General features: G+C 41.2%; 1 protein-coding gene across 1 annotated transcript; it reads left to right on the top strand.

Moving 5' to 3' along the window:
- The first annotated feature begins 17388 nt into the window (after positions 1–17388).
- On the top strand, positions 17389–18321 carry LOC144768790 (olfactory receptor 5AP2-like). Its single transcript, XM_078652735.1, has one exon. It carries the CDS (start codon positions 17389–17391, stop codon positions 18319–18321), a length of 933 nt encoding a protein of 310 aa, XP_078508861.1.
- The last annotated feature ends 988 nt before the right edge of the window (positions 18322–19309 follow it).

Genomic DNA, 19309 nt, shown 5'->3' with positions numbered 1-19309 from the left:
GTGGCCTTCCGTGGCTTGGTAAATCTCATCTAGGTTTTGCATCCCTCTCACATTTCATTGCATAGTGCCAGGGTGATGCAAATAAATTTATAAATAACGCCCTAATAGTTTTGAATAAAGCTTGGTGAACTGTGATTTGCAAAAATATTCCTCACTGCATTGTATTCTCGAAGTTGTCCATACATCTTTCAATCATTCCATCCACTTGTGACCACATTGGTGAGATCTTCCTGTTGCTTGAGTTTGAAATCCCTTAAATAATAGTAGACAGGAGTCGTTCAGCAAAACAGGAACAGTTACAGGTACAAGGCCTGAGGACTGTCTCAATTTATATTCAGTATGAATCCTTTTTCTATACAAAACATGATGGAATATTAAAGTTTCCAGTGTACTATATATGGTAAGGAGCCTTGGTTGCTGACTTTGGAGTAGTAAGTTAATTGTCTAATGGTTACCACAGCGTGTCCAGATGTCCAGCATGGGCAGCGAGTGATCACTGCTTGTGCTATGTCCTGATTGGCTATGTGTTCCTAAATCAAGTGACATATTATTTTTATGTGGTATTTTAGGAATGCACCTACCCTCATCTGCCATACATGTGCCCCTTCTGGCCATGTGTGCTCTATTGGGGAAATCTCCTTTGACCCTTGTAATGCCGCTGTGGCTATCCGTGGGACTGATCAAGAGTTTCCTGGCCAAACATTTGCCTGCCAGCTACGCACCCTTCCACTTGAGACCTAACAATAAGCCATCTATGGACTTGGTCTCAGGGAATGCTTGACTACATTTAAGTCAAGGTTGATGTGGAGTTCACAATGGATGATTCTGTTAATAAGGCAATTTCCACATTAACATTCCCATGATTTATTCCTGAATATTGCATATTCTATATGTGTCCATTATCTGACTTGAGTGTAATGGGCATTTTCTACTCTGCAAATACTTCATCTCATATAGATAGTATAGATGTTGACGCTGTAGATGACACATGTTGTACGATTGGAAAACCTGAATACTCATCTATTAGAAAAAATAAAAATTTTAGACAATCCATTAGACCATAGAAATCAACAGCTGCTGAATCCCATGTAGAATCAACATAATTAACTTCTCTGGAGGTGGATGTCTCTCAGGACACTTGCATAGATGGTTCATGTTAATCATGGCTTCCTGAAGGCTAACTAATTCAGGAAACCAAAATGTATCCCTTAGAAATACTTTTGTTTTTACTACACCCATAAGACGTTTATGTGCTGTTTCATCAATTTTTTTCTGTTGAGATTGTGAAACTATGATTTCCTCACCTCTGAGCAACTGACCACTTGCAGATACTGGTAGTCGATTATGAAAGCCAAAATGGTGCAGAGCAGGAATATCGACGGAGAAATATCGTGGGACATTAATATTGCCGTAGAAATATCATTTGAAAGAAATATCGACAACAAAAATATAGATGACAAGAATATCGACACACAGGTAAGAAATATCGATTACAAAAATATAGTTGTAATAAGTATCGTTTACAAAAATATAGTTGACAAAAATATTGATTTATTAATAATGTTATGTATTTTAGTGTTCTTAATACGAATTGTTTGTCATTTTATTATGGGGTCAATTCCGAATTGTGAAAAAACGCTCAGAATAGCCGTTCGGAGCGTTTTCCCATACGAATCATACCCTGCAATGTCCCCGTACGTATGACGAAGTACGATTCGTACCAGGAGCTGGACTCTGTACGAATTGTACAGAGACCATACGAATCAAATCCCCATACGAATCTCCCTCGGAACCCTCTGTACGCGACATCTGTACTGTTCGCGGCTGGTTTTTCCGACCCAGCAAGTACGATTTGTGTCGGGTACGCACCGTACGACCCTTTTTCTTCGGGAGCTAAACACAGCTGTGAAAGCAGAGTTCGCCCCGAAACAGGTACGGAACAGCCCCCCCGGGTACAGTGCATATACCACATGATCGCAGGGGTACGGTGCATACCCCTGCGATCATGAGGTGTACGCACCATACCCCTGCGATCATGGGGTGTACGGACCGTACCCCATGTTCGCTGGGTGAATGGTGCGTACACCCTGCCATCACAGGGGTACAGTGCGTACACCCCATGATCGCAGGGGTACACACCATAGCCCGCGATCATGGGGTGTATGGACCGTACGGTGTATGTGATTGTGTGCTTTTCCGTACAAATCGCCCTTACCTGACGTGGACCGTACGAATCGCGTCCTCATACCCCGGTCCGGTTCATTCTCGTCGGGTCGTACGGCATGTTTACGATTCGTACGGAGAGGGCTCCGGATACGAATATTACGGACGTTTTTTTCCAGGATCGGAATCAACCCCTATATGTTTTAGAATTTTTCTAGTTATTAATTTATTTTAAGTTTAATTTTGCATTATTAGTTCCATAGCGGGTTGTGGGTTTATAGGGGAATAGGGTGGGACGTAATTTAATTATATAAAATTAATTGAATATTTAATGTGTTAATGTATTAATTAATAATAGTTTAATAATTAGTTGGTAATTAATTTCAATTAGTCAATTAATAAATATGTTAATTGTTTAATTAATTTTAGGTGTGTGTTGTGGGGTTTATTTGTGTAAATGGTGTGAAGGGTGGTAAGTAATTCATTTTGTATTGATTAATTATTACATATTTTAAAATGTATTACCATTAACTATTTAGTAATTAATAATTGTAATTGTGTAATTAATTTTAGGAGTGTGTTGTGGTGTTTATATGTGTAAATGGTGTGAAAGCTGGTAAGTAATAAAGTTTGTATTGAATAATTAGTAAATAATAATACATTCATTGTCATTAATTAATTAGTACATATTAAATGTAATTTTGTAATTAATTTTAGGTGTGTGTTGTGGATATTATAGTGTTAAATAATGTGTAGTTAATTATTGTTATTATGTTTGTTAATAATGGTATATTTACATTTATATATTAATTATGTTAAAATTGGAAATTATATTTAATAAAAATGTTGATAGTTTTGTTTTTTTATTGTTTTGGGATCCTGCGCTTTCCCTACTGTTGCACTCACTGGAGTTGGAATAGTATTTTTTACCCCCATGCTATCCAGCGCTTTCCCTACTGTTGCACTCACTGAAGTGGGAATAGTAATTTTTACCCCTCCTCTATCCAGTGCTTTCCCAACTGTTGCACTCACTGGAGTGGGAATAGTAATTTTTACACCTACGCTATCCAGTGCTTTCCCTACTTTTGCACTCTCTGGAGTGGGAATAGTAATGTTTACGCCTCCACTATCCTGCGCTTTCCTTACTGTTGCACTCACTGGAATGAGAATAGTAAATTGTACCCCTCCGCTAACCAGCGCTTTCCCTACTGTTGCACTCACTGGAGTGGGAATAGTAATTTTTACCCCTAAGCTATCCAGCGCTTTCCCTACTGTTGCACTCACTGGAGTGGAAATAGTAATTGTTACCCTCCCACTATCCAATGTTTTAAGTACTAATGTTTTATTTTGTTTTTAAATGTATGTATTATTTTTTTATAGTTCAATGTGTTAATTAAATATAGAATATTTTATTTTATTTTAAATTATTTATATATGTTTTCATTTTAATTTTATATATAATTATTAAAGCATATACATTAAATAAAGATAATATTTAATACGATCTATTTAAGTAAATATATGTATATGTACATTTTTTTGTGTTCATATTTATTAAATGAAGTTTATTTGTTATAATTAGTTAAAATTTATATTACATTTAATTTGTTAATAATACAAATAATATTGAATTGATTTAATTTAAGTTATGTTATTTTTTAAAGTCGATATTTTTTACATCTATATTTTTACATCGATATTTTTAAGTCAATATTATTGTACTTACCTGTTTAAGTATAGGGAGTCGATATTTTTGTAATCGATATTTTTACATCGATATTCGTGTTGACTATATTTTGGTTTTCGATATTTAAACATGGAACCAGCTAAAATATCTTTAGTGACGACATCTTTTGGAAATGTGTTAGTATCTTTGACGTAATACCCATTTGTTTTCCTTTAATATGTGAACTGTTTCTTGAAGTATGTTGTTTTCCATTGTTGCAAGCTCAAATTCTGAGATTCTATCAAAACTATTCAATTCAACATAATTTATTTAAATGTGAAGCTATGGGTACTTTTAATGTTTGACTACAAGCTGCATATGTAATTTAATTGCATGTATTGCAATTTGTTGTAAGAGGTAATGTTAGGGCTTGGCTTTTTCGAGGTCTATGTAAATGTAAGCTCATTGTAATAGGGTAGAGATAGTGATCACCAACTTTTTATATTTACTTTTTCACTAGTCATAGTCAATGTGGTGCTCCAGTTAGTGGTCAGAAAGTACCGAGAAATTGTAAAATGCAAGTGATTCAAAGACCTTTGAATATTATTTTTATTCAGCAGGAAGTCAGTACAAGTCAATCAGAAGTGAAACAAATTGGCCAACAATTTCAAATCTGGCACCATATACAAAAAAATACTCACCATTTTTAAAGACATCAGGACTTGCATATGCTAATCTGGCTGAAAAGCTCACCATCTCTGGTGTTTTTTTGTGAAGAAGCGGGCTGGATGCCATCTCACTGGTGACAAATGTGAAAAAGAGGGAAAACAAGGAAACAGGCCTTCTCCATTTATGCTGCTAGGGGCTGGTACAATATCCCTGCATTCCTGGACTGCTGCAAATCTGCTCACCTATAAGAAAGAGATGAAGACAAACATCCATCAAGCATCCATTTTGCGATTCCTTATTAGCGAAAAATAAGGAATCGGTAATAAGGAATAGCAAATCGCTATGCAAGAAGAAATCACTTTAAAAATAGCGATTTCTTAAAATTCCTTAATTGCGACTCACAAATTGCCAGTGGCAATTAAGGAATACCTCCCTATTCATTCCTATGGGTCTAGAGGCCCATAGGAATAATTGGGAATACATTCTCAATTGGCGAATTGCAATTAGCGAATCGCAAAATGAGAATGCGATTTCAAGGGTGCAGGGGTGTCCAAAGGACACCCTTTTGCACCCCTGAAATGTATCTGTGCACATATGTTGCACACACACATGCCCTTAAGGCATGTGTGTGCGCAACATGAACCTTTGAAAAATGCACTTTAGTGCATTTTTCAAAGTTTTTGCAAATTACCATGAAGTTGAACTTCATGGTAATTTGCAAGCCCTATTAGCGAAATTGCTATTTTTTAAACTTTAATGCATGCATTTTCTGCCCCGGTCGCAAGGTTTAATATCAGACACCGCCAGCCATATTAGTATGGGCATTTGTCAATGCCTTTCCGTGGCGGCAATGCCACCATGGAAAGGCATGTGGAGACTCCCTGCGGGGGCCGTTGCGGGCCCCCAGGGACTCCGGGGGGGTGGGGGTGAACATGGGGGGTACCTATGGTACCCACTGCATTTCAAAGAACAACGTGGCAGGCACGACGCGGTGCCTGTCACGTTGTGATTTGAAATGCACAACATGTATCTTTACCATTGCGGCGGGCGGTGCTGCGCCCGCCACTGTGGCGGGCACCATCTTATCCCATGAACGGGACCCCCACCCTTATGGTGGGCGGTCCCTAGTACAGTGAGGATGGTGGTCGGGCAAAGTCCGCCCACTATCCTAATGGGGGCCTTAGTGTCCTAAAGTGGTTAATGAGGAGATGTAGAGAAGAGAGAGCAGGATAAAGAATTATTGGCTAAACAGATAGGTTTTCAAAGAATTGCAAAGGCATATTCAGATTCTGTGCTTCTGAGCTGAAAAGGGATGTGGTTCTAGATTTTGACAGTGCATGCTACGAAAGAGGTCCCACCTTGTCTAGCTTTTTTGAAGCGGGGATTGCTACGAGGGTCCTTACTGGAACATAGATTTCTTCCGAGCTGATACTCAGTGATTCTATTGTTCAGATAACTGGGGCTGGTGCTGTACAAGACCTTGTGCACTAGATTGAGTGCAATTTGATGAGGAAGGGTGATGTGGGGGTGCATTTTTACAGGTTAAAGACAATGCGCAATGCCATGAGTTTGACCACCTATAGTCGCTGGATTAGATATGCAGGTAGACCTAGATACAAGGGATTTGCGCTGTCTAGCTGAGAGAGTATTGTAGCTCAGACTGCAGTTTTGAGGGATTCCTATGGGAGGAGGGGGAGGAATTTCCTGAGAGCCTTGAGGATCCACATACAGTTTCTGACAAACTTGAGTGGATCTGGGTCTTGAAGGATAAATCAAAAATGACTTCTAGGGTTCTAGCTGCCAAGATGGGGGGGAGGTGGGGAGCGTAGGTCCATCTATGGGACAGACACCATCCCAACCCAAATTAGGGTTAGGCCCTAACAGTATGATTTCTGTTTTATCCAGGTTGATTTGTAGTTGGCTTTCTTTGAGCAAAACTAAGAGTGCTCTCATGCAAATTCAAAAGGCTTCTTTGCAGATTTCTGAATTGCATTCATAGGAAAGGACCAGCTGGGTGTCATCAAAATAAGAAACTATTTTGATGTTGAACGTCTTTTCCAGGATGGCAAATGGAGACATGTACACATTAAACAATTTTGGGCTAAGCTTAGCGCCCTGGGGTACCCCACATTTTAAAGATTTTTTCCAGACGGATTCTTCTCGTCAGAGAGGAAAAAGGTTAGCCAATCGAGCTCTTCTCCCCTGACACTCCAGGTGTTGTAAGAGGATTTCATAGAGTACAGTGTAGAAGGCCACAGAGATCTAGGAAATAAATGTAACATTATGCCCACAGTGTTGAAACATTTTTAATGACTTGGAGGCTTCAAGCAGCGCAGTTTAGGTGTTGTGATGTGAATGAAAATCTGACTTGGAGGGGTGCAGGAGGTGATGGATTTCTAAGAATTCCAAAAGATGGTTATATACGATAGATTCTAGTATTTTGTTAGCTGCTGGGATATAGGTCTACAATTAGATAGAATCCTACTGTCTTCAGAGGGTTTCTTCAGTAGTGGTATGACACTAGCTATTTCCATAGCAAAGATACTGAAGCAGTTTGGAGGTAGGTATTAAACAACTTTGTGCAGACCAGACCGATGTCCTTTGTTATTTGTCTCAGTATAGGGGAGGAGCAAAGGATGGGTGGTAAACTGGATTTGCTAAATCGGAGCAGTCTTTTTAGTTCTTCTTCAGTTGGGAGTATTAAAGACTTCAGAAAATTTGATGGAGTGGGTACATTGGAGGCGAGAGGGGAGACATAGGAGGACAAAGTTGTGCAGACTCCAAGGTTAATTTGTATTTTGATAATTTTGTTATCAAAGAAGTTGATTAACTACTGACAAGTTTTTGGGGTGATTATCCCTGCGGTGTGCATGCTTTGGTGTCCATAAAGCAAGAGACGATGTTGAAAGTTTCTTTTGGCATGTTTTCAGCTTTGGCTATTTTATCTGCGTAAAAGATAGATAGTGATAGTGATAGTTTCTGAGAACTGTTTTAGAGTATGATTTGTCTATGGTGTGGTAGTCTCTTCTCCAGGTTCTCTGATGTATTTTACATTTTTTCTTTTTTCTCCTGAATCTGACATGAACTAGGGTGCTGAGGGGGTAGTTCTCTGCTTCCTGGGAGTATATTTCTGCTTGGGGGCAATTTGATCAGCAGCATCCAGAAGCAATATATTGATTATGAATATGTCCCCATTAACATCGCCTGGTAGGGTAGGTATACAGCGATTTAGGATTGATTCTCTTTAAGTCAGCAATGTCAGCTTTATTATATTGCCTTATAGAAGAGCCTATGGATGTTGCGTGAGTATCTCCATTAGTTCTGGGAGAGTCCCAGGAATACTTCAAAGAAATGGTCAGACCAAGTAACTTCTGTGGGTGTCTCTAGAGCAATGGATGAGTCTGACATTATTACGTCTATGGTATGCCCTTCTCTGTGTGTAGGGCCCAAGGTCATCAGTGTAAGGTTGAGGGCTATAATGATGTCTAAAACAGTTCTAGGCATTTTATCTTCTATATTATCCATCTGGAGATTGATGTCTCCAAGGAGGCAAAGACAGGAGAATTAATGAATTGACCAGCATTGCCCGGAAGGGTGATACAAATGGACACTTAAGAAAGTAGACTGCCCAATGAGGGATAGGCAGAAGGCTATTGCCTTGGCAACTTTAATGTAATCTATGGGGAATGTACAGGAGTGTAGTTTTAAAGGTAATAGCACCCACTTCCTGCTTTCTCTCTCCTGTCTTTGTGCAAACAAGCAACATTTTCTTGAAAAGCAAGTTAAATGTCTGGGATGGAGTCCTCTATCATCTAAGTCTCTGACATGAAAAATACAACATAATCTGAGTCTAGAAGTAGATTATGGATGTCGGCAGAGTGTGTAGGGAGCAGATGTTAACAAGAGCAGCTCTCAGGGGTGGCTGAACCCTGTAGTGACATTATTATTGTTTAGTTTTTTAAACTTTATTTAAAAAGCTTAAGCAGGCTTCACAATCGTTGCATGAGACAGGGCCTATACTGGAAGTTAGACTGGACTTACAAGAGAGGATATTCAGTTTCTTCAATGCCTCAGATGTGTAACATATGTGTTGGGGGTGTCTGCAGGAAATCTGGCATAGTGGCTAGTACTGGCGTCTGATGGAACGCACAGAAGCGCTGATGGGCTTGCCTTTGGTGCGCCTTCATCACATCAGTGGTGCATCTGATGCCATCATTTTATGTGCAGAGCTCATTGAGTTGAGCTACTACACCTGCAGGTTTCAAGCGCTAACTCTCCCAAGACTGCAACTCCTAATGGCAACCAGGAAGTTCAAATGATTAAAACTCTGAATTTAAAAGCATCTAAAACAGATTTAAAATTAATGTTTTCCTTCTAAAGCATTAATGCCACATTCTGATTCAAGGTTTGAGCATGGTGACATGAAAACAACAGTGCGACAGAACAGTGCAATATAGTATTTAGGTGCTAGTGCCTATTGCAACAAAATTTGCAATTTTCCCCCAAAGTAATGTGCCCTAGTGCTCTTGAGTAATCTCTGTTTCTCCTTTAAGTTACCTCATTGCATAGGTCCTTCAGGAAATACCCATTAAAACAAATACTAAAACAGCATGGATTCAGAAAATAACCAACTGCCTTGCAAGTAGAGGGACCTTGAAGTTATTAAAGAAAAATCATGGCACCTGCTAAACATGTGCTTGCCTAATAATGGAAGTAAAAACCATTTAGTGAGAGGGGTATACAACTTGCAAATAAATAGGAAATGTAATAAGGTCTGCAGTGGGGGTTCATTGCAGGGACACAATAGTATGTTTGTAGGGGCTAACTGTACCTGGGGGAAGCACAAAAGACTTCTGATAGAGCCTGTTCTGACATGCGTAACATCTGCTCCTATGCATTCTGTACAAGTTAAATAGGGGGCTAGAGCTTCAGTAGGTTGAAGGAAGAAGTAATCGCTAACTGTTGGTTTCATTACTGCATACCTCTAAGCCCTTCTGTAGGACATAAAGCAGTCCCTAATCAACCGTTCATCCCTCTTTGTGATGCTTATTGTATTTTCAAATACATACAGGCAACCTAAAGCAAGGGTCTGTTTCCCAGATGTACCTGAGCTAGGGGATATTAGGACCATGATTGCAAGAGAGGCAATCAGATATAATTGCCTGATTAACACCAGTCTTGTCATTTGACCAATTTGAGCACCATATTAGCAAAGGTGCAGGGTTTACTTGATCCTCCACATATTCTAGAGCTAGGACCTGGTAGACTATAAGGTGAAGGGTTGTGGGATGTATGCTCAGTATCTGCCTGCAGACACAATTCTCCTCCACTTGCACCCTACTAGTGTGCTTATAATCACATAGCCTGAGCCATAATTCAGAGAAGGGAGAAACTTCCTATTGTAGATTTCAGGAATGGGAGCACCCCAGGTGGTGGCTAAAGAGAAGACAGTGCCATCAGCTAGTAAATAATGACTTATCCTGCTCCCAACACAGGGTCCCGGAACATGCCTCGTCAAGCACCAATCCTAAATAAGGAAACTGGCTCAAGCTCACAAATAGTATGCCTCTCATACATATGGGTTGTGTTCTTGTCTTCTCGGGTCCACATACCATTATAAAGATCATGGAGAAGTTGGACTGTAAATCTTGTTTCTCCATGAAACTCACGAATCTAGATATCAGTAACTTTAGAGCGTAAACCATCCTAGCAAGCAGCACAGTGTCATCCTATTACATGAGTGGAGGCATGGGCTCATTTTTAAGTACGGGCACATTGGCCCTCACGTTCACAAGAACTGATTCAATGTTGTTTATTTATATCATGAATAGGATCGGGGCAAGAACGCACCCCTGATGAACTCCTTGTTTAACCAAGAAAGAAAGTGGGGGAGCACTAACCATTTTCATCAGACCTTATAAATGACTATAAGTCCCAGTGAAGATGGCGCTGGAAAGTGACAATTCCTGCTTTCAGACCAGTAGATGTTAATATAGCCCATAATTAGGACCATTTAACTCAATCAAAGGTGCTCGACAGTTCCATAAATGCTAGCTGCGGGTAACTGCCCTTGGCATCCTTGTACTCAGAAACAAATAAGAGGAGGTTTAATCACTTTTCGATAGTGCCATGGCCTTTCCGAAATCCAAACTGGGCTGGGGAAATGATGTTTCTCTCCAAGGTCCACCTAACAGGTGATCCAGTATAATAGGCTCAAATATGTTTGTGGCAAATCAAGGAGATAAATGGGCTAGTAGCACTTGGGGTCATGCATGTTTCCTTTCTCGAAGACTGCTGCAATAATAGATTTGCACCAGGATGAGGGTATGCCAGCCTTACACACAGAGTTCAAAATGTTTGCAAGCAGCCTTGACCACAACCCCGGGCTAACCTTAACTATGTCCATGGGTACCCCAACCGGCCCGGGAGCTTTTTATTAGGGCTATCTTGAATAGCATTGGATACTTCCTCCAGAGTACAGTTATCTCTCAAAGGTAGTGGTACATCCAACAGACAATCTCACTACGTAGGTGCTATATACAAATATTGTCCTAAAATGCTCTGTCAAGCAATCAGGTCCAATGTGCATGGTCACTAGATCAGGTGAGCATCCAGGAGCAAAAGCTATTCGGACTGATTTTCAAAAGGCCTGGCTGTCCTGGGCCTGGCAGGCAACTACTAAGTTGCCCCACTTCTTAACCCTAAGTTTTGCCTTTCTGTCTTTTAGAGCTAGGTTATGAGCTTTTTTACAGGAGCTAATTGCTCCCTGGTCCCTAGGGAATTGCTTCATGTGCAATGTAACTTTTCATTAGCTGTTCTACATGCCTTATCAAACCAAGAAAGTGTATTACTGGGCTAAGTGTGTATGGTATTAGTCCCTAATGTATGCGGTCAGATCTATAAAACTGGTCAGGACTTCAGAGGACCACATAATCTCTAATATGCACCCTGTCACTAGATTAGCACTCTTATTAGTCAGCTGGACCATTACTCTATTCATGTCTGCAGAGTACCAGACTAGCATGTGACATGCATCTTCGATGGTCAGCAGCTGCCTGCTCCCATTGGTGAGACTTGTCCCCTTGCCATACGGTAACGGTAAGGGCTAGGGGGTTATGATCAGCATGCAGTGTGGGAATGACCCTCCCATTTACAATGAAGGGGTGCTGGCACCGTGAGATAAAGACATAGGGCCAGATGTAGGTGGCCTATTACCGGTCGGTAACGGCCGAAATAGGTGATAGACTTTTCCTATGTATTTACCGAATCATCGTTTACCGATTCGGTATTTACCGAATCGGTAAATGAAATGTAGGAAGCACTTCAAAAAGTGCTTCTGGGCTTAAAGGATTAGTTATTTACCACCAACTATTAGTTGGTGGTAAATAACGAATTCCTATGTAAATGCAAATATGTGCATTTACACCTGTGCCATGTGACAGACATACATGCCCTTAGGGCATGTATGTGTGCCACATGTGCAGACAAGCACTATTCAGGGGTGCAACAGGGTGTCAAAGTGACACCCTGCCACCATTGACTTTTTCCCAATTTTTACCGAATCGGTATTTACCGATTCGGTAATTGACATTCATTCCTATGGGCCTCCAGGCCCATAGGAATGAATGGCAAATACCGATTCGGTAATTACCGATTCGGTAAATACCAAATCTTAACGATTCAGTATTTTTTACCGACTAATTACCCACATAGCATTTACCGATTCGAAAATACCGTATCGGTAACATTCAGTGTTTTCGAATCGGTAAATTTAAATTACCTACATCTAGCCCTATGTCTATTACTGACCCACCCCCTTCCTTTTTAAATTAAAAAAAAAACATTTTTAATATTGATCTCCGAGAGCTGTTACACATATAAATATACCAAATGATTATTCACTATACAATGTCAATTACTTTCATTCACATCATAATTAATTTCCTAAAAATAGAAAATCAGGGAATAGCAGCACTTGCATAAATACAAAATTCATCGTAAATCCATTCCTGGTACATTTACACTACCCCAAGCAGCCAGTTTGATATTGGGGGCCAACGCTTCTTCCCCCATGTTTTAGCCTGATGACCCTACGTTCATAGAGTGCTTGCTCCAATTTATAAATTGCAATTAAGCGGGCCAGCCACTCTTGGAACCCAAGGGGCTCTGAGTCTTTCCATTTAGTTGCAATTATTAGCCTAAAACCAGTAACTAAAATAAATTCATCTGTCTGATGATATTTTATTGATCATTGGGTCAAAAATCATTTGTGTGATCCAATCTACATCTGGAGTAGTCCGGACCCCAAGGTAAGTGGCCGTGGGTACTCACCTATTATCCTGAAAAATTATAATATTATTATTATTATTATTATTATTATCATTGTGTATTTTATAAAGCGCACAGCTACCCCAACGGGGTGTCTCGGCGCTGATTGAAGGTGAACAGTCTCTGTGAGCGGGGAATTATGAGCAGAACAGAAAAGTTTTCAAGGATTTTCGGAATTCATGTTCCGAGTTACTTCTATGAAGACCCAGAGGCAGTTTATTCCATCACTGAGCGGCTCCTAGCTCGAAGGTTTTTTCTCCCGCTCTGGCTTTTTTTAATCTTGGGGTGGTCAGCAGAAGTTTGCTGTTGGATCGAAGGGCTCTCAAATTAGAGTAGGGCCGGAGAGTCGAACGTAGATGGGCAGATCCAAAGCCCTTAGTAGTGCGATAGGCAAGTGTCATTGCCTTGAACTCTATACGTTTGCTCATGGGGAGCCAGTGTAATTTCCTCAAGTATGGGGAAATATGCTGTCTTCGGGTGAGGCCACCAATTAATCGTGCGGCAGCATTTTGGACCATTTGAAGTTTCTGACAGAGGCTTTTGGTAAGACCTAGATACAGACCATTCGCATAATCAAGATGGGAGATAATGAGGGCGTGGACAATGGTTTTGCTGTTAGCACACGGTAGGTGGTTAATTAATTTTTTTAAGGTTCTTATCTTGGAAAAACAGGCAGCTGAGACTATCTGGACCTGATTTCCAAAAGATAGTTTATCCTCCCAGCGAACTCCTAAGTTTCTGACAGAGTCCTTTGGGGTGGGGGCTTGGCTCAGATCTTCCGGCCACCACAGGTTCGAGCTAAGTGGAGATGGCTGATTAAAAAAGAACACCTCCGTTTTACCTGCATTTAATCTTAAAAAGTTAAGGTCCATCCATTTTGCGATGTCACTCAGGCAGGTTTTGAGGGGGTCAAAGGCACTGGAAGATGGGTCTTTGAACGTAAAGAGCAGCTGAATGTCGTCCGCATAGGACGTCGTTTTTATGCCTGTGCAAGAGATCAGTTCTGCCAATGGAGAGACATAAACATTAAATAGGAGAGGGCTTAGAGACGAGCCCTGGGGGACCCCCCATTTCAGTGGCCTACATGTTGAAGTGTAGGGAGGGGTGTGGACCTGTTGAGTTTGATTAGACAGGAACGAGCCGATCCACTTAAGGACCTTGCCCTGAATTCCAATGGCCCTCAGTCTATTCAGCAGTAAAGAATGAGAGACGGTGTCGAATGCTGCTGATAAATCCAGCAGAACCAACACCGCCCTCGATCCCTGGTCTAAGGTCCAGCGCACAGAATCAGCCATCTCGATGAGGGCTGACTCTGTACTGTAGCCCTTGCGGAAACCATGTTGGGAGTCATGGTAGAGGCCATTGATCTCGATGTAGCCGGCAAGTTGCTGATGGGCTAGCCTTTCTAAAATGTTGGCAGGGGCTGGGAGGAGGGATATTGGTCTGTAATTGGCCGGATCCTCTGGATCTGCATTGACCTTTTTTAAAATAGGGACCAGGCCTCTGGGTAAATCCCAGGGCTTAAAGAGGAGTTCCAAATGGAATTGAGGAAGGGATTGAGAAAGGAGGCTAGTGCTTTATAGTGTTTAGCAGGCCACGGATCCCCTGGGGAGCCCGACCTGCATCTGAGTAGCTCTTGAAGGGAGGACTCAATTGAGATTTCAGCAAATTCTGTGAGAGCAGGGCCCACAGAGTGGAGCGCTGCCTGTGTCACAGGGAGGTCAACCTCATCTCCAGTCGGAAAAGATGCATGGATCCGAGCAATCTTATTCTCAAAGAACTCTGAAAGAAGAGTACAGAGTTCCTGAGAAGCAGGTTGCTTATGGATCAGAGCTTGAGGATCAGTAAATGATCTTACTATTGAGAAACTTTCTCTGGGGGCATTACTAGCTCTATCAATGTTCTCGGCTAAGAAGATTCTTTTGTGCTTTATGATCTGTTTCCGATATTCCTTGAGGGCTTTACGATGATTAGATTTATTGTCACTGGAGTAATCCAATCTCAAACGCCTCTCCAGCACCTTACAAGCGGACTTTAATTGGCGTAATTCGTCCGAGAACCAAGGGGCAGCTGGGGAGGATCTGAATGTCTTAATCGACCTGAGGGGTGCCAAAGAGTTGATGGCCTTACAGATCCATTTGTTAAAATTAAAAATACGTGAATCCACGTCCACGGCCGGGGGAGGGCGGTCATCTTTAAGATGGACTTCAAGAGCAGATGATGTAATTTTGCTCCAGTTTCTGCCAAGTTCCCTAGGGGTGGAAGGGGGTCTGTCCCTGCGAGTCATAAGGGTGGAGAATGGAATTAAAAAATGGTCTGACCATATGACTGGAATAGGGTCTTCAATTCTCATACCTGTGAGATTGGAACAGATTAGGTACAGTTTGTGTCCGGCTCTATGGGTAGGATGTGTCATTAACTGGGACATTTTGCAGGCGGAAAGGGTAGATAAAAGATTGGAGCTCATAGAGCAGGAAGGGTCTTCTACATGCAGATTACAGTCGCCAAGGACGGTGTAATTGGCATAGCGGGTACAGGCTAGAGTGATGTATTCTAACAGTGCCTGAAGATGAATGGGGCTGGAAGAGATGTGGCGCAGCAGCCAGGGTGCCTGACCACAGTCCACAGGGTTCGGGGTTCGATCCCTTGCTCCAACGGCAGGTTAGCCCAGCACCATGTGCCTCTGGGCAATATCTTGCTTAATCTTCCCAAAGGCCCCCAGCGGAGGTAGCTGTGCGCTTTACACATGCTGGCATTTACATTTACCTGGGGCACTTACACCCCTAGGAGTTATGGGTTGAGCACTATCCCTGATGCTATCATTACTCTGGAAATCGCCACACAGACTGATTAAAGAGGAGGGTAAATGAGGGAAGACCGCATGCTCATTGGATGAAAGTGAGAGCCTTCACTCAGTCAACTGCATCTCCTTTGCTATGGCATCCATAGCCCTTTCCAAAAAACTGTCATTGGTGGTATGGGAATGACACTGAGCAGGCACAGTTATCTCAGAAGTGGCTTTCTGTTTCCCCATTGCACAGTATGAAATAACAGGAGCAGTAGTAAAGGTATAGGGCAAGGCAGAATAAGCAATATGTGTAGGAGTTCAGATAACACTGTACTTGGTTCCTACAGGAGTCCCTAGATGGCATGGCATAGTACTTGAAGGTGGACACAAGAGGGGTAGAGCAAACCTTGTTTTGCGCTGGAAAGTATCTTAAAAGTAGCACAAATCAGAGCAGAGCACTGCTTCCTATTACTTAGTGCCAAGGCGGTGTTACATGGGTGGTACATGGGCATTACCATGCAACCAGCCATGCCTTTGGATGCAAAATCCTACCTACAAAGAATAGTAGGCAGGGTTAAGCGCCAAAAGCTAACGCCACTTCAAAGGAGGCGCTAACAGGAGAAATCCTTTTATTTCTCCTTTCGTTTTTCGACTGTGCATTCATGCTGCACTATGCAGCACACATACAAAGTGGGAAAAGCTTTTAAACTTGTCTAGGCATGGTGGTATTTTGTACAGAAAGGGTGCCCTTCCTGCACAAAACCTATGCTAGACTCATGCACACACACTAGCGCGATGGTGCTAAGATGTATGCTTGCCGCTCTGCAGCTCTGATCAGCACTGGCGCTACAGAGAGGGGAGGAGAGATCCATATCTCTGTAGATATGGCGCATTCCTGCTCCCTTCCTGTCAGGCAACGCAGCGCAGCCTCTGTGGGTGCTGCGCTGTTTTGCGTGTATTTACTAAAAATCTGGCCCTACATTTCTAAACTCCTTGAGATTTATTTTAAAAACAATTTTGAAGCAGATGTTTAACGTACATAAATAGCATTTTTTATGACAAAAACAGTTTTATAAATTCTCAAAATTTGGGTTTACATTCACAAAAGGATTAATAACGGGAAAAAAGTTTGAGTGAATAAATTTCATCACAGACCAAGAGAGCAGGCATTCCAGGTCCGGAAAGCTCTTTTATGTACACCCACAAACATATACATTTGTGTTCATTTACAGACTCCTCTCTGTACCTTTTCCATCACACTAAAAGGTTTGAAATGTTCTACTGATTAAGCCAGAGTAAATAACTTTTCAGCATGCGAAAAGGATGAAAAAACCCTTCAAAATTATTTGCGGTGTGGAGTAAGGGATTTTCAATGACAAAAGTATTGCCTAAAGAAAATATGTTTTGCATATGCATGAATACTAAAAGATGTTAACACTAGCAAATATATATGTGTGTATTTTCTCATGCATATATAGAATTCTGCAAAGTTTTTCAGGACTATACTATCACAAGTTTCCAAGCGTTCTTCTAGATATGTTTGTCATTCCCTGAATATTGTAACTCTGTGCCCATTTGAAGTTCTAGACGAAAAGTGGAGATGTATTGATTTCTTTCCCAAGCAGATACTTCATATTAATGCTGAATGCCAACCACATCGTCCTGTGTTTTTTACGATTGTAACTGAATATGGTCAACTTTGACAGCGATGCACAATTCTCATCTTTCGTTTCTATCTCCGTGTCTTTTCTGAAAGGTTTCTTATTCTAGATAAATGCAAACAAGCAACAGAACCCGGGTGACCGAGTTCATCCTCTTGGGACTCACAGATAACCCAAAGTTACACCTTCCACTATTCATGCTCTTTCTTCTCGTCTATACCATTACCCTTCTGGGCAATGTAGGGATAATGACTTTGGTTAGGTTTAATCATAAACTTCACACACCTATGTACATCCTGCTCTTTAATTTGTCCTTGGCAGACATTGGCTACTCTTCAGCATCTACACCCCTCATGCTGGTTCACTTCTTATCTGAGAGGAAGACAATTTCATTCCTAGGGTGTGCAACACAAGTGTTTTTCAATATTACAACGGGAAGTTCAGAGGTGTTCTTGTTGACATTGATGGCCTATGATCGGTACATAGCTATCTGTAACCCATTACTGTACTCAGTCATTATGAGCAACAAAGCCTGCATCAAGATGATTATTTTTAGTTATTTACTTGCTATGTCCAATTCTCTGACCCATGCTATTTGCGCTTTCAAGTTGCCCTTCTGTGGCTCAAATGTGATCACTCATTTCTACTGTGACATACCTCCAATCTTGATGATCTCTTGCGCTGATACCTCTCTGAATGAGATACTGCTGGCTTCAATGGCAGGTGGACTCATACTGCTATGCCTTACTGTCATCCTTATCTCTTATGCTTGCATTGTGGTGGCCATCTTGAAGATCAGCTCATCAGAAGGGAGATGGAAGACTTTCAGCACTTGTTCTTCCCACTTTGTCTGTATGACTATATTTTTTGGTCCTCTTGTCTTCATGTATGCCCAGCCGTCCTCAAGTCACACCATGGCTCAGGACCGAGTGTCAGCTGTGTTCTTTACAGTCATTATTCCGATGCTGAACCCCCTTATTTACAGCCTGAGAAACCAGGAAGTCAAAACGGCTCTTAGAACATCCATGAGCAAGATATGTGTCTAAATGATGGTAAACACACTGGGGCATATTACCAACAACTAGCGATAATTTTTGTCTCTAACTTGTTTAGAGACAAAAATTATCGCCGCACATCGGCGATTTTTATCACAGATAAACCTTGCTATTAGCAAGGTTTATCGCAAATGCGATAAAAAACGGCCGCAATGCATGAATATCGCTGAAAAGTCAGCGATATTCATGCATTATCGAGCAAATGCTCTTAGCCATGTTATCCACCTCCCATTGGATAACATGGTGAAGAACTGCTCAGGGCAGGTGTTAGCTTTTGGAGATATTCGCGCTTAGCGCGAATATCTCCAAAAGTTGGTAATAGGAGATAGCGATGTTAGCGACTGTTTCCAGTCGCTAACATCTTGGCACGCCCACTTTGCATGTCATTAGTGATAAATATCACTGACATGCAAAGCGGGGCCCAAGATGGTCGCTATCTCCTATTAGCTGTCACTAACTGGTGTTAGCGACAGCTTGGTAATAGGGAGATAATTTTATCTCCGCTTTCTTGGCTTTTAAAGCCAAAAAAGCGGAGATAAACCCCCTTGATAATATACCCCACTGTTTTGAATGTTTTAATATTAAAGGCTTTGCACTGATTGCGCCTAAAACATGTGCTTTAAAATGTAGCATCAAAAATGTAAAGCCTGCCTTCACTTCAGAAATGAAACTGCATTTGAAAAGTGACACACAGATATTTTCTGCTACAAAGTGAAAACATTAGCTCTGAAATGCAGACTTTATCAGACACTTTTCACTGAGCAATTTATGTAATCCGTGCGCAGGTAATTCATAGCTTATTTTACATGTATTTTGGTTAGATTTTGTTTTCACTACGAAAATGTGATTTTAATTTGTGAAAGTGCTAAAAGTGTGCATTAGTACAATATAACTTGTATGATAATTATCACAATATTGTATAATGTAGAAACACAGAAACCGCTCTTAATTAGCTATTGCTTTCAGAAAGTTTCTGTAG

Source organism: Lissotriton helveticus, chromosome 1_1, assembly GCF_964261635.1.
Source record: "Lissotriton helveticus chromosome 1_1, aLisHel1.1, whole genome shotgun sequence".
Lineage (NCBI taxonomy): Eukaryota > Metazoa > Chordata > Amphibia > Caudata > Salamandridae > Lissotriton > Lissotriton helveticus.
This window is presented reverse-complemented; position numbering and strand designations above follow the sequence as displayed.